Raw genomic sequence first — 16,665 nt, forward strand, 5'->3', positions numbered from 1 at the left:
AGTTCATGTCTTTCTGCCTGTTTCTCCAGTTCATTAGGCTAAGATGTCTGCCTGTTTCTCCAGTTCATTAGGCTATGATGTCTGCCTGTTTCTCCAGTTCATTAGGCTAAGATGTCTGCCTGTTTCTCCAGTTCATTAGGCTCGGTCAGACGCTGAAATACTTTGGCTACATCAAGTTTGACCCGTGCGTGACAGACTTCCCGGAGAAGGGCTGTCACGTGATCGTCTCCGCTGGCAACAACGAGCTTAACTTCCAGGTCAAGCTTCCCAATGAACAGATGAAGGAGGGGAGCTTCAAGGTCACGCGCATGAGGTGCTGGAGGGTCACTTCGTCTGTAAGTAACCCTCCTCCAAATTACGTTACTCTACTCTCTATTTTAAGTGTCCTCTGAATGCTGAATTTGGAGTAGAGGGATGTTGTTCTCTACGGTCAGTTTTACAGGGGAGGGGAACCAATTTCATAATTAGTTTTGGAATCCATCCAAATTATGACCGAAATTGGTGCTAGTGTGACCTCTCACCTCCCCCTTTCCCCTCCCTCTCATTAACACAAGTGTGGTTCTCCCATTTGACTCCCCCCCCCCCCCCCCCCTGCAGTGTGCCACACACATGCTTCTGTTTCTCTCCTCTGGGTAAACTGACCACTTACACACAAGCCCACAGAGCCCCTTTATCACCCAGCCAGACAGCTGTATGCTCATTCAGGCACATGGTACAGGAAGCAGGAAGGGGCATGTGCAGTACCAATGTAGGACGAAAGACGGGTCATTGCCTGACTACAGTTTAACTGTCTTCACACACTTCTATAAAGCACCTCTATAAAGACCTCTATAACCTCTATAAAGCACCTCTATAAAGACCTCTATAACCTCTATACACTCTATAAAGCACCTCTATAAAGACCTCTATAACCTCTATAAAGCACCTCTATAACCTCTATAAAGACCTCTATAACCTCTATAAAGCACCTCAATAACCTCTATAAAGACCTCTATAACCTCTATAAAGACCTCTATAACCTCTATAAAGACCTCTATAACCTCTATAAAGCACCTCTATAAAGACCTCTATAACCTCTATAATCTCTCTAACCTCTATAAAGACCTCTATAAAGCACCTCTATAACCTCTATAAAGCACCTCAATAACCTCTATAAAGACCTCTATAACCTCTATAAACACCTCTCTAACCTCTATAAAGCACCTCTATACACTCTATAAAGCACCTCTATAAAGACCTCTATAACCTCTATAAAGCACCTCTATAACCTCTATAAAGCACCTCTATAACCTCTATAAAGCACCTCTATAACCTCTATAAAGACCTCTATAAAGACCTCTATAACCTCTATAAAGACCTCTATAACCTCTATAAAGCACCTCTATAACCTCTATAAAGCACCTCTATAACCTCTATAAAGACCTCTATAAAGACCTCTATAACCTCTATAAAGACCTCTATAACCTCTATAAAGCACCTCTATAACCTCTATAAAGCACCTCTATAACCTCTATAAAGACCTCTATAAAGACCTCTATAACCTCTATAAAGACCTCTATAACCTCTATAAAGACCTCTATAACCTCTATAAAGACCTCTATAACCTCTATAAAGCACCTCTATAACCTCTATAAAGCACCTCTATAACCTCTATAAAGACCTCTATAAAGACCTCTATAACCTCTATAAAGACCTCTATAACCTCTATAAAGACCTCTATAAAGACCTCTATAAAGCACCTCTATAACCTCTATAAAGCACCTCTATAACCTCTATAAAGCATCTCAATAACCTCTATAAAGCACCTCTATAACCTCTATAAAGACCTCTATAACCTCTATAAAGACCTCTATAACCTCTATAAAGCACCTCTATAACCTATATAAAGCATCTCTCTAACCTCTATAAAGACCTCTATAACCTCTATAAAGACCTCTATAACCTCTATAAAGACCTCTATAACCTCTATAAAGACCTCTATAACCTCTATAAAGCACCTCTATAACCTCTATAAAGCACCTCTATAACCTATATAAAGCATCTCTATAACCTCTATAAAGACCTCTATAACCTCTATAAAGCACCTCTATAAAGACCTCTATAACCTCTATAAAGCACCTCAATAACCTCTATAAAGACCTCTATAACCTCTATAAAGACCTCTATAACCTCTATAAAGACCTCTATAACCTCTATAAAGACCTCTATAACCTCTATAAAGACCTCTATAACCTCTATAAAGCACCTCTATAACCTCTATAAAGCACCTCTCTAACCTCTATAAAGACCTCTATAACCTCTATAAAGACCTCTATAACCTCTATAAAGACCTCTATAACCTCTATAAAGACCTCTATAACCTCTATAAAGACCTCTATAACCTCTATAAAGACCTCTATAACCTCTATAAAGCACCTCTCTAACCTCTATAAAGACCTCTATAACCTCTATAAAGACCTCTATAACCTCTATAAAGCACCTCTCTAACCTCTATAAAGACCTCTATAACCTCTATAAAGCACCCCTCTAACCTCTATAAAGACCTCTATAAAGACCTCTATAAAGACCTCTATAACCTCTATAATCTCTCTAACCTCTATAAAGACCTCTATAAAGACCTCTATTAACTCTATAAAGACTTCTATAATCTCTCTAACCTCTATAAAGACCTCTATAAAGACCTCTATTAACTCTATAAAGACCTCTATAAAGACCTCTATTAACTCTATAAAGACCTCTATAAAGACCTCTATAACGACCTCTATAAAGACCTCTATAATCTCTATAAAGACCTCTATAATCTCTCTAACCTCTATAAAGACCTCTATAAAGACCTCTATTAACTCTATAACGACCTCTATAATCTCTCTAACCTCTATAAAGACCTCTATAAAGACCTCTATAATCTCTCTAACCTCTATAAAGACCTCTATAAAGACCTCTATTAACTCTATAAAGACCTCTATAATCTCTATAAAGACCTCTAAGGTTCCAAACTGCTCATCGTCAGATCCATGGGTTTCCATGGCCGAACAGCCGCACACAAGCTTAACATCTTGAAGTTGTGTAAATAGTGATGGAGTGATGAATCCCGCTTTTCACCATCTGGCAGTCCGACGGACAAATCTGGGTTTGGCGAATGCTACCTGCCCCAAAGCAAAGTGCCAACTGTAAAGTTTATTGTAGGAGGAATAATGGTCTGGGGCTGTTTCATTGGTTTGTGCCCCTTGGTTTGGGTTCCAGGGAAGGGAAATCTTAATGCTACAGCATACAATGACATTCTAGATGATTGTGCCTCCAACTTTCTGGCAACAGTTTGGGGAAGGCCCTTTCCTGTTTCAGCATGACAATGTCCCCGTGCACAAAGCGAGGTCCATACAGAAATGGTTTGTTGAGATGCGGTGTGGAAGAACTTGACTGGCCTGCACTGAGCCCTGACCTCAACCCCATCGAACACCTTTGGGATGAATTGGAACGCCAACTACGAGCCAGGCCTAATCGTCCAACACCAGTGCCCGGCCTCACTAATGCTCTTGTGGCTGAATGGCATCCAGTTGGTAACAGGGAACATGGTTTAGTTCTGTCCCACTCCCCCACTACATGGACCAGTAGTTAATGTTTCTACTAAACTTTCCCTCAGGGATCCTAGTCATATTTAATGTGTTCCTCTCCAATCAAACTATTTCCAAACATCCTAATGCATCAGTAGCCTAGTGGTTAGAGTGTTGGACTAGTAACCGAAAGGTTGCAAGTTCAGATCCCCGAGCTGACAAGGTACAAATCTGTCGTTCTGCCCCTGAACAGGCAGTTAACCCACTGTTCCTAGGCCGTCATTGAAAATAAGAATTTGTTCTTAACTGACTTGCCTAGTTAAATAAAGGTAAGAGGAGAAGCATCTGAAAAACACATCTCAACTTAGAATAGAATCTCTTGTTCCATCTCATTACCCAGGGGGCTTGAGGATGAAGTGGAAACAGACTGTTTTTCCAGAAGGAGACTCCTATAAACAGTAGGGCTAGTGAGCTAGCACTATGATGATGACACGGTGTATATCTGTCCCAAACGACCCACTGCAGAGCCCTTAAGTAAAGACTGTACACTAATGGGAGTCCCCGTCTCCAGGGAATTGTGTGCGTTTCAAACATCTTGCAAAAACAAGGGGTTGATAATGAAGGGGGGTTTTGGAGGAGATGACAAAGCCGGACACAATGTGTGTCCCAAATGGCACCCTATTCTCTACATAGTGCACTACTTTTGACCTGAGTCCTATGTAGTAGTGCACTACTTTTGACCCCGAGTCCTATGTAGTAGTGCACTACTTTTGACCCCGAGTCCTATGTAGTAGTAGTAGTGCACTACTTTTGACCCGAGTCCTATGTAGTAGTAGTACACTACTTTTGACCCGAGTCCTATGTAGTAGTAGTACACTACTTTTGACCCGAGTCCTATGTAGTAGTAGTACACTACTTTTGACCCGAGTCCTATGTAGTAGTAGTACACTACTTTTGACCCCGAGTCCTATGTAGTAGTAGTACACTACTTTTGACCCGAGTCCTATGTAGTAGTAGTACACTACTTTTGACCCGAGTCCTATGTAGTAGTAGTGCACTACTTTTGACCCCGAGTCCTATGTAGTAGTAGTACACTACTTTTGACCCCGAGTCCTATGTAGTAGTAGTACACTACTTTTGACCCGAGTCCTATGTAGTAGTAGTGCACTACTTTTGACCCGAGTCCTATGTAGTAGTAGTACACTACTTTTGACCCCGAGTCCTATGTAGTAGTAGTACACTACTTTTGACCCCGAGTCCTATGTAGTAGTACACTACTTTTGACCCCGAGTCCTACACAGACAGGCTGGGATTCCATCTGATTGTACCTTCAATCAGGGAAGCTTCACCCTCTGTCCTTTAGCTAACATTACGTTCTCTGTAGTGTAGGCATTCATTCGCTGCACAGACTGCTTGAGTTGGGATGATGATGATGATGATGATGACGATGACGTTGGTGGTGTCCAACCATAGTGACTCGGTCCCCTTTCCCAACCACAGCAGGTCCCGGTAGTGAACGGCTCATCCTCCCCAACCCCGGGCCCCTGCTCCTCAGCCAAGTGTGAGGTGAAGTTGGAGCTGGCCTTCGAGTACCTGATGAGCAAAGACCGCCTCCAGTGGGTCACCATCACCAGCCCACAGGTCAGAGGTTAGGGTTTAGAGGTCAGGTTAATATGGAGTCACCCAAGAGGTAGCAGTTTGACCTCTGCTGATAATGAATGAAATATCTAGAGTTGGTGTGTGTGTGTGTGTGTGTGTGTGTGTGTGTGTGTGTGTGTGTGTGTGTGTGTGTGTGTGTGTGTGTGTGTGTGTGTGTGTGTGTGTGTGTGTGTGTGTGTGTGTGTGTGTGTTTTCAGGCAATCATGATGAGCATCTGTCTTCAGTCGATGGTTGATGAGCTGATGGTGAAGAAGTCAGGAGGAAGCATCAAGAAGGTGTGTGTCTGGTCTTTGGTGATGGGACAGATCCACCTTCTGTTAACTCGTCTGCCGTGTTCTGACTTCCTGTATTCATTATGTCTTGTTCAGATGCTAAGGAAACGTCACAATGGCCCCCTGCATCGGTCTGAAAGTCAGCAAGCTGTGAAATCCCCCCCTCTACTGGTGAGAACAGGGACTGCACATGTCTATGATATATGCCACTGATTACCGTACACCCCCGGAGAGAACACGTTTAGCCGTTTGTTTTTGAATGGAAAGATCTTCTACTTGATGTTTCACCTTATTTGTGACCTTCCTCTCCCCTGCAGGACTCTCCTGACCCAAACCGAGAACAGATTGTCAAACTCTCAGTGAGTAATGCTTCTGCTTTGATCTCCCAAATGTCAAGTCCACAGAATTACACGGAGAATCACAATTAACAGTAAATCATTTGATCTCTATGGTTGAGTCTCTGTTTTAGGTGGCTGAGGGTCGATACGGAAATGTTTCAAGTGACTGTTGCTCTAACACGATGTCTCTGTTTCTCTCTCTCTCTCTCAGACTAAGCTGAGCTCTGTGTCTCTCAGAGGGATCAGCGCCTCCAGCTCAGCCAATGACATCAGCGGCAACGATTTCCATGGCAACTATGCCTTCGAGGGGATCGGGGATGATGACCTGTAATATTCACCCCTTCCCCACCTCTCACCTGTCGAACGCAATCTGCAAAGAATCCAAGCTGAGCCGAGCGGATTGTCTGACTCTGTAAGATTGTAGCCCTTCCTGGGAGTCTGCTGCCTGCCTTAGGATCAGTCTTGTCCTATCAGCTTCACAAAGACTGCCATCTATCTTATGCGTTTCAGGTACGGGATGACTGACTACCCACTGCCATCCTGTTTTACAATCCTACCCCCCCCCCCCCGTATTCAACTTAATAAAATATCAAGAACAGATAGAACTAAAATTACAGTCTGAAGTCTAATCCACGGGGGTCATGCTGTGAAACACACAATTGACGTTGAAAGGACTAAAACCAAGTGGAAGCTGTGTATCAGTGATAATGGACCTACGTCTATAGTCTCTTCACTCTGTCCAGCTTGATGATAAGTCATTTATAGTCTCTTCACTCTGTCCAGCTAGCTGACAGTCATCTATAGTCTCTTCACTCTGTCCACCTAGCTGACAGTCATCTATAGTCTCTTCACTCTGTCCAGCTAGCTGACAGCCATCTATAGTCTCTTCACTCTGTCCAGCTAGCTGACAGTCATAGAAATGAATGCTGGACAGGGATCATAGTAAATTACAGAAATCCATTCTAATGTATGCTTGTAACATCAGTAGCTTCAGTAGACTATGCTTCAGAGGGAGGGGCAGCTAGCCTACAAACACAAAGATTTTCAGCTGGCAGGCACAGACACACTGGAATTACTTCCTGAGTGATAAAGTGAGGGCTTTGCATTGGTGCTTTGTTGCGTTTTTTTGTTTTTGTGGGACTGAAAAATACCCAGAATGTAAAAGAGCGTTATCAACCAGTACCCATGCTTTTAGAAGAACGGTTCTGTTCTGGAATAGTATTGATCACTTCCATTCTCGGTTCTGGTTCTGTTCCGCAGAAAATGTAGTTATTTTTCTGTTCTGTTCCCTGAACCAGTTCCAACCCCTGGTCTTCATATTTGACATTCTACCATAGAGCGTCCCGACATTCCTGCATTCTACCATAGAGCGTCCTGACATTCCTTCATTCTACCATAGAGAGTCCTGACATTCCTTCATTCTACCATAGAGCGTCCTGACATTCCTGCATTCTACCATAGAGCGTCCTGACATTCCTTCATTCTACCATAGAGCGTCCTGACATTCCTTCATTCTACCATAGAGAGTCCTGACATTCCTTCATTCTACCATAGAGAGTCCTGACATTCCTTCATTCTACCATAGAGCGTCCTGACATTCCTTCATTCTACCATAGAGCGTCCTGACATTCTTTCATTCTACCATAGAGCGTCCTGACATTCCTTCATTCTACCATAGAGAGTCCTGACATTCCTTCATTCTACCATAGAGCGTCCTGACATTCCTTCATTCTACCATAGAGCGTCCTGACATTCCTTCATTCTACCATAGAGCGTCCTGACATTCCTTCATTCTACCATAGAGCGTCCTGACATTCCTTCATTCTACCATAGAGCGTCCTGACATTCCCTCATTCTACTATAGTCCCGACATTCCTGCATTCTACCATAGAGCGTCCTGACATTCCTTCATTCTACCATAGAGCGTCCTGACATTCCTTCATTCTACCATAGAGCGTCCTGACATTCCTTCATTCTACCATAGAGAGTCCTGACATTCCTTCATTCTACCATAGAGCGTCCTGACACCATAGAGAGTCCTGACATTCCTTCATTCTACCATAGAGTCCTGACATTCCTTCATTCTACCATAGAGCGTCCTGACATTCCTTCATTCTACCATAGAGCGTCCTGACATTCCTTCATTCTACCATAGAGAGTCCTGACATTCCTTCATTCTACCATAGAGCGTCCTGACATTCCTTCATTCTACCATAGAGCGTCCTGACATTCCTTCATTCTACCATAGAGAGTCCTGACATTCCTGCATTCTACCATAGAGAGTCCTGACATTCCTTCATTCTACCATAGAGCGTCCTGACATTCCTTCATTCTACCATAGAGAGTCCTAACATTCCTTCATTCTACCATAGAGCGTCCTGACATTCCTTCATTCTACCATAGAGAGTCCTGACATTCCTTCATTCTACCATAGAGCGTCCTGACATTCCTTCATTCTAAAAGGGGCCTTGTGTCTTTGTCTTCATCAGTGTCTGTTCTTTTAGCCTGTAATTCTGTCACATCAGAAATCCAAGGTACGTCGTCAATTCTAGCTCTTGAAATGGGTTACTTACCCGTGGAATGTAAGTGTTAATGTTGCCAATATGCCAAAATGTTTTTCCCCAATAACTTCCTTTGTAGGGTGTTATTGATCTTCCCCATTTCATAACAGTGTTGTTGTAATGATGTTTAGTATGAGTTTTAATGTGAATCTCCAAGTACAGGTTTCAGACTTGTTAATATTGCCAGAAAGATGATTGGAACATTTCCACTTCTGGTCCTGTGGTCCACTGTGGGTTGCCATAGGTCGAAACGCAAAACCCACCCACCAACCAAGTGTCAGCCTTAGCTAATGCGACCTCACCAGCTAGAATCTTGCAGGAGGAGATGTGGATTGATTTGGTCGGCTGAACTGCTTGCACATCCTGAACCCAGAATTTTGCACAGTATTACAGATGGAGATGGATATTTATTAAGTAATGTGGAGCATGAAAAACAATGGTCTGCTTCCTAAATGGCACCCTGTCCTATATAGTGCACTACTTTAGACCAGGGCATTATATAACCCTATTCCCTATATAGTGCACTACATTAGACCAGGGCATTATATAACCCTATTCCCTATATAGTGCACTACTTTAGACCAGGGCATTATATAACCCTATTCCCTATATAGTGCACTACATTAGACCAGGGCATTATATAACCCTATTCCCTATATAGTGCACTACATTAGACCAGGGCATTATATAACCCTATTCCCTATATAGTGCACTACATTAGACCAGGGCATTATATAACCCTATTCCCTATATAGTGCACTACATTAGACCAGGGCATTATATAACCCTATTCCCTATATAGTGCACTACATTAGACCAGGGCATTATATAACCCTATTCCCTATATAGTGCACTACTTTAGACCAGGGCATTATATAACCCTATTCCCTATATAGTGCACTACATTAGACCAGGGCATTATATAACCCTATTCCCTATATAGTGCACTACATTAGACCAGGGCATTATATAACCCTATTCCCTATATAGTGCACTACATTAGACCAGGGCATTATATAACCCTATTCCCTATATAGTGCACTACATTAGACCAGGGCATTATATAACCCTATTCCCTATATAGTGCACTACATTAGACCAGGGCATTATATAACCCTATTCCCTATATAGTGCACTACTTTAGACCAGGGCATTATATAACCCTATTCCCTATATAGTGCACTACTTTAGACCAGGGCACTATATAACCCTATTCCCTATATAGTGCACTACATTAGACCAGGGCATTATATAACCCTATTCCCTATATAGTGCACTACATTAGACCAGGGCACTATATAACCCTATTCCCTATATAGTGCACTACATTAGACCAGGGCATTATATAACCCTATTCCCTATATAGTGCACTACATTAGACCAGGGCATTATATAACCCTATTCCCTATATAGTGCACTACATTAGACCAGGGCATTATGTAACCCTATTCCCTATATAGTGCACTACATTAGACCAGGGCATTATATAACCCTATTCCCTATATAGTGCACTACATTAGACCAGGGCATTATATAACCATACTCCCTATATAGTGCACTACATTAGACCAGGGCATTATATAACCCTATTCCCTATATAGTGCACTACATTAGACCAGGGTATTATATAACCCTATTCCCTATATAGTGCACTACATTAGACCAGGGCATTATATAACCCTATTCCCTATATAGTGCACTACATTAGACCAGGGCATTATATAACCCTATTCCCTATATAGTGCACTACATTAGACCAGGGCATTATATAACCCTATTCCCTATATAGTGCACTACATTAGACCAGGGCATTATATAACCCTATTCCCTATATAGTGCACTACATTAGACCAGGGCACTATATAACCCTATTCCCTATATAGTGCACTACATTAGACCAGGGCATTATATAACCCTATTCCCTATATAGTGCACTACTTTAGACCAGGGCATTATATAACCCTATTCCCTATATAGTGCACTACATTAGACCAGGGCATTATATAACCCTATTCCCTATATAGTGCACTACTTTAGACCAGGGCATTATATAACCCTATTCCCTATATAGTGCACTACAATAGACCAGGGCATTATATAACCATATTCCCTATATAGTGCACTACATTAGACCAGGGCATTATATAACCCCATTCCCTATATAGTGCACTACATTAGACCAGGGCATTATATAACCATATTCCCTATATAGTGCACTACATTAGACCAGGGCATTATATAACCCTATTCCCTATATAGTGCACTACTTTAGACCAGGGCATTATATAACCCTATTCCCTATATAGTGCACTACATTAGACCAGGGCATTATATAACCCTATTCCCTATATAGTGCACTACAATAGACCAGGGCATTATATAACCCTATTCCCTATATAGTGCACTACATTAGACCAGGGCATTATATAACCCTATTCCCTATATAGTGCACTACATTAGACCAGGGCACTATATAACCCTATTCCCTATATAGTGCACTACATTAGACCAGGGCATTATATAACCCTATTCCCTATATAGTGCACTACATTAGACCAGGGCATTATATAACCCTATTCCCTATATAGTGCACTACATTAGACCAGGGCATTATATAACCCTATTCCCTATATAGTGCACTACATTAGACCAGGGTATTATATAACCCTATTCCCTATATAGTGCACTACATTAGACCAGGGTATTATATAACCCTGTTCCCTATATAGTGCACTACATAGGGAATAGGGTGCCATGGATTATTTCCAAAGGGTTCTGAAAATCCATAATTTCTTGTCGTCCCCCCCCCCCCCCTCCGATTTGTTTTGTGGTTCTTCATAAATGCCAAAATTATAGTTTACTAAAGCATTTTGCACAACAAACTTTTTTTTTTTTTTAAAGCCATAGTATAAAGTGACTTATAGATAGATGTACATGTCAGTAAAATATTCTGGACATTGTAGTAACATCTGAATAGTCAATAGTTTGTCATCAAAAACAGATCAAATGTAATCAATTGTTTACAGAATTATTATTTTTAGTTGTAATGAAAAGTGTATTAAAATACCATGTCTGATTTTGATTATTGATTGTGTTAGTTTAGCAAACAAAGTTTTGGGGGTTTGTGTAAAAAAAAAAAATCTTGAATAAACAATGAGGCAATCATCTCAAGAGGTGCTTAATTGAAAATGGACATATTTAATCTTGTGATCTCATGTCCAAGGACACAGATTAAAGTCTGTATGGAAAAATTAATTTTACACCATTTTGTTAAATTGGAATCCACAGGAGTTTATTCAAAGCATTCCCATTTTGTTAGCATCAATATAACCTGGATTCCAGGCTTTTTCCTCGTTGATGAACAATACTTAGTCTCGTATAACCATATATTGAATACTAATAAAAGTTGACATGGAGAAAGTTATAGGAGGATCGCCTTGGGCTCCAGGGGCCGCTTGTGTTGTCTTGCCTGCGGTCATTGTAGTAGCCTGGGTACCAGTCTGTCTTAGTTATGAGCCTTCCACTCTCAATCACACAGAATCAAATGAGTGGCATGCTAGCTAAACAGACTAGTACCCAGGCTATGGAAATTGAGCCAAACGGCACAAACAGATCTGGGACCAGACTATGGGGAGGAAGCAGATTCATGAATGTTATCTCAACCAGCTGTTCTGAACAAATATAACGCCATGGCAAGGCAAGGAAATGCAAAACCCCATAGACTCTTATGGAATGGATGGATGTTTTCTGTAGAGAATGTTGTTTGCATCGGCCAAAATGGCACCCTACAGTATTCCCTATGTAGTGCACTACTTTTTATTAGGACTCAATGGCTCCCCTATGTAGTGCACTACTTTAGACCCCTATGGGAAATAGGGTATCGTGATGATTCTGTTTTGGTTTTTTTAATCACCGTAATATACTGTTAAATGGATTTAAATAAAGTTTTAGGTGCCAAATTTTACCAACAATCGTGAGTCTGTATTTGTATTAGCCTGGATGAACAACAGAATGTAGCATTCCTTCTACTGGTATAAACCTAAAGTGATCCTTGTCTCAATCTACCAGCTCTGTCCAGACATCACCCCCAGCCGAACCCCTTCATGAAGAGGAATAGCTATATATATATATATCTCATCCAAAAGGGCCTTATTCCGTCCCCGAGTTGAGCGTGCTTCAATGGAATGGGATTCCCTTTTTAATGCACTTTTCATAACATGCTCTTCACTTGCTATTCGTTCTGGGAGACCTAAGAAATGAAGGTGTGTACATATATGTTGGTTCCCTTCAGTTGGTAGACTACATTATCATTCACTTTACTGTCGGTTCCCTTCAGTTGGTATAGACTACATTATCATTCACTTTACTGTTAGTTCCCTTCAGTTGGTATAGTCTACATTATCGTTCAATTTACTGTTAGTTCTCTTCAGTTGGTATAGACTACATTATCATTCACTTTACTGTTAGTTCCCTTCAGTTGGTATAGACTACATTATCATTCAATTTACTGTTAGTTCTCTTCGGTTGGTATAGACTACATTATCATTCAATTTACTGTTAGTTTCCTTCAGTTGGTATAGTCTACATTATCATTCACTTTACTGTTAGTTCTCTTCAGTTGGTATAGACTACATTATCATTCACTTTACTGTTAGTTCCCTTCAGTTGGTATAGCCTACATTATTGTTCAATTTACTGTTAGTTCTCTTCAGTTGGTATAGCCTACATTATCATTCCATTTACTGTTAGTTCCCTTCAGTTGGTATAGACTACATTATCATTCACTTTACTGTTAGTTCCCTTCAGTTGGTATAGCCTACATTATCATTCCATTTACTGTCAGTTCCCTTCAGTAGGTATAGACTACATTATCATTCACTTTACTGTTAGTTCCCTTCAATTGGTATAGACTACATTATCATTCACTTTACTGTTGGTTCCCTTCAGTTGGTATAGACTACATTATCATTCAATTTACTGTTGGTTCCCTTCAGTTGGTATAGACTACACTATCATTCAATTTACTGTTAGTTCCCTTCAGTTGGTAGACTACATTATCATTCAATTTACTGTTAGTTCACTTCAGTAGGTATAGACTACATTATCATTCAATTTACTGTTAGTTCCCTTCAGTTGGTATAGACTACATTGTCAGTCAATTTACTGTTGGTTCCCTTCAGTTGGTATAGACTACATTATCATTCAATTTACTGTTAGTTCCCTTCAGTTGGTAGACTACATTATCATTCAATTTACTGTTAGTTCACTTCAGTAGGTATAGACTACATTATCATTCAATTTACTGTTAGTTCCCTTCAGTTGGTATAGACTACATTATCATTCAATTTACTGTTAGTTCCCTTCAGTTGGTATATTCTACATTATCATTCACTTTACTGTTAGTTCTCTTCAGTTGGTATAGACTACATTATCATTCACTTTACTGTTAGTTCCCTTTAGTTGATATTGTCTACATTATCATTCACTTTACTGTTAGTTCCCTTCAGTTGGTATAGTCTACATTATCATTCACTTTACTGTTAGTTCCCTTCAGTTGGTATAGCCTACATTATCATTCACTTTACTGTTAGTTCCCTTCAGTTGGTATAGTCTACATTATCATTCACTTTACTGTTAGTTCTCTTCAGTTGGTATAGTCTATATTATCATTCACTTTACTGTTAGTTCCCTTCAGTTGGTATAGTCTACATTATCATTCACTTTACTGTTAGTTCTCTTCAGTTGGTATAGTCTATATTATCATTCACTTTACTGTTAGTTCCCTTCAGTTGGTATAGACTACATTATCATTCCATTTACTGTCGGTTCCCTTCAGTTGGTATAGACTACATTATCATTCCATTTACTGTTAGTTAACTTCAGTTGGTATAGTCTACATTATCATTAAATTTACTGTTAGTTCCCTTCAGTTGGCATAGACTACATTATCATTCAATTTACTGTTAGTTCCCTTCAGTTGGTATAGCCTACATTATCATTCCATTTACTGTCGGTTCCCTTCGGTTGGTATAATCTACATTATCATTCAATTTACTGTTAGTTCCCTTCAGTAGGTATATTCTACATTATCATTCACTTTACTGTTAGTTCCCTTCAGTTGGTATAGCCTACATTATCAAAACAATTTACTGTTAGTTCCCTTCAGTTGGTATAGCCTACATTATCATTCCATTTACTGTCAGTTCCCTTCAGTTGGTATAGACTACATTATCATTCCATTTACTGTCGGTTCCCTTCGGTTGGTATAGTCTACATTATCATTCCATTTAATTCCATTTACTGTTAGTTCCCTTCAGTTGGTAGTCTACATTATCATTCCATTTACTGTTAGTTCCCTTCAGTTGGTATAGTCTACATTATCATTCCATTTAATTCCATTTACTGTTAGTTCCCTTCAGTTGTTATAGTCTACATTATCATTCCATTTACTGTCAGTTCCCTTCAGTTGGTATAGTCTACATTATCATTCTATTTAATTCCATTTACTGTTAGTTCCCTTCAGTTGGTATAGTCTACATTATCATTCCATTTACTGTCGGTTCCCTTCGGTTGGTATAGCCTACATTATCACAACATTTATTTACCTTAATTTGCTTCCTCTAAACACTGTCACAGCCATGTGGTTAATTATTATGATGATGAACCAGAATGCAGACCAAGCCATAAACAATTGAACCGGACTCATGGTGCCATACTCGGCTGTGTCGTCACACAGTACCATGGTTCGTGCAGGCTATAAACGAGGGTTATAACCTATACTCGGCTGTGTCGTCACACAGTACCATGGTTCGTGCAGGCTATAGACGAGGTTATAACCTATACTCGGCTGTGTCGTGACACAGTACCATGGTTCGTGCAGGCTATAGACGAGGGTTATAACCTATACTAGGCTGTGTCATTACACAGTACCATGGTTCGTGCAGGCTATAAACGAGGGTTATAACCTATACTCGGCTGTGTCGTCACACAGTACCATGGTTCGTGCAGGCTATAGACGAGGTTATAACCTATACTCGGCTGTGTCGTGACACAGTACCATGGTTCGTGCAGGCTATAGACGAGGGTTATAACCTATACTAGGCTGTGTCATTACACAGTACCATGGTTCGTGCAGGCTATAAACGAGGGTTATAACCTATACTCGGCTGTGTCGTCACACAGTACCATGGTTCGTGCAGGCTATAGACGAGGTTATAACCTATACTCGTCTGTGTCGTGACACAGTACCATGGTTCGTGCAGGCTATAGACGAGGGTTATAACCTATACTAGGCTGTGTCATTACACAGTACCATGGTTCGTGCAGGCTATAGACGAGGGTTATAACCTATACTAGGCTGTGTCATTACACAGTACCATGGTTCGTGCAGGCTATAGACGAGGGTTATAACCTATACTAGGCTGTGTCGTCACACAGTACCATGGTTCGTGCAGGCTATAGACGAGGTTATAACCTATACTAGGCTGTGTCGTCACACAGTACCATGGTTCGTGCAGGCTATAGACGAGGTTATAACCTATACTCGGCTGTGTCGTCACACAGTACCATGGTTCGTGCAGGCTATAGACGAGGGTTATAACCTGCTATTCTCCTTATGATCCACTAACCTTTCAGCATATCATGGGTTGCAGAATTGAATGTGGCAATTTTATAGAAAGAATAAAACCACTTATTTAATGCATAAAGGCTCTTAAAATATGTTTTTAAACACGTTCCTAACCCTAAATAAAATCTACAAGATGAGTATTTTTAAATCTACCAGTTGGTGAAACGGGGGCTAATATTTTGAATATTATTCTGAACGGTTCTCTCCGTTATAGTCTGTCGAACAAATTTAAATGGATGGCTTAAGGTAAATGTACTGAAAACTGTATTTAATGACAACGCCACAAGAAAATGTTGGCCAGCAAGTGTGTGTGTGTGGGGGGTGGGGGGGTGTCAGTGGTTCAGTTACATGTATTCAGCGTGCACAGGGGAACCGCGAACTACTGAGAAGTGCCTAGGAAATTACACAATTTCCTAAATTGGAATCGTGCCCCCAAAAATACAGAAACAAAAGAATACAGTTTGATCTCCCAGTGAGTGAACACATTTATTTATTTCAAAATACTTCATTAAGGCAATTATAAAACCATCAGAACAAGAGTTACACTTGGACCGTAGATAGGTAGGGCTGGACATAACCTTAAGCCCCCCCCACACACACACACACACACACACACACACACACACACACACACACACACACACACACACACACGTC

The 16,665-nt window shown here is 40.6% G+C and overlaps 1 protein-coding gene across 2 annotated transcripts in view; it reads left to right on the forward strand.

Annotated features, from left to right (window-relative positions):
• Positions 1–9,423, forward strand: part of LOC135557990 (sorting nexin-17) — an 86,911-nt gene extending 77,488 nt beyond the window's left edge. Inside the window, exons 10-15 of one of the 2 annotated variants that reach the window (XM_064991748.1) lie at positions 132–335; positions 5,052–5,192; positions 5,408–5,485; positions 5,579–5,653; positions 5,800–5,841; positions 6,032–9,422. In XM_064991748.1, the coding sequence (XP_064847820.1) occupies positions 132–335; positions 5,052–5,192; positions 5,408–5,485; positions 5,579–5,653; positions 5,800–5,841; positions 6,032–6,151 (660 nt within the window). In that variant the 3' untranslated portion in view covers positions 6,152–9,422. Of the gene's footprint in view, positions 1–131; positions 336–5,051; positions 5,193–5,407; positions 5,486–5,578; positions 5,654–5,799; positions 5,842–6,031 lie in introns of both variants that reach the window. The other variant, XM_064991749.1, reaches the window with a different exon arrangement.
• The last annotated feature ends 7,242 nt before the right edge of the window (positions 9,424–16,665 follow it).

The sequence above is a fragment of the Oncorhynchus masou genome, chromosome 16, assembly GCF_036934945.1.
Source record: "Oncorhynchus masou masou isolate Uvic2021 chromosome 16, UVic_Omas_1.1, whole genome shotgun sequence".
Taxonomy (NCBI): domain Eukaryota; kingdom Metazoa; phylum Chordata; class Actinopteri; order Salmoniformes; family Salmonidae; genus Oncorhynchus; species Oncorhynchus masou.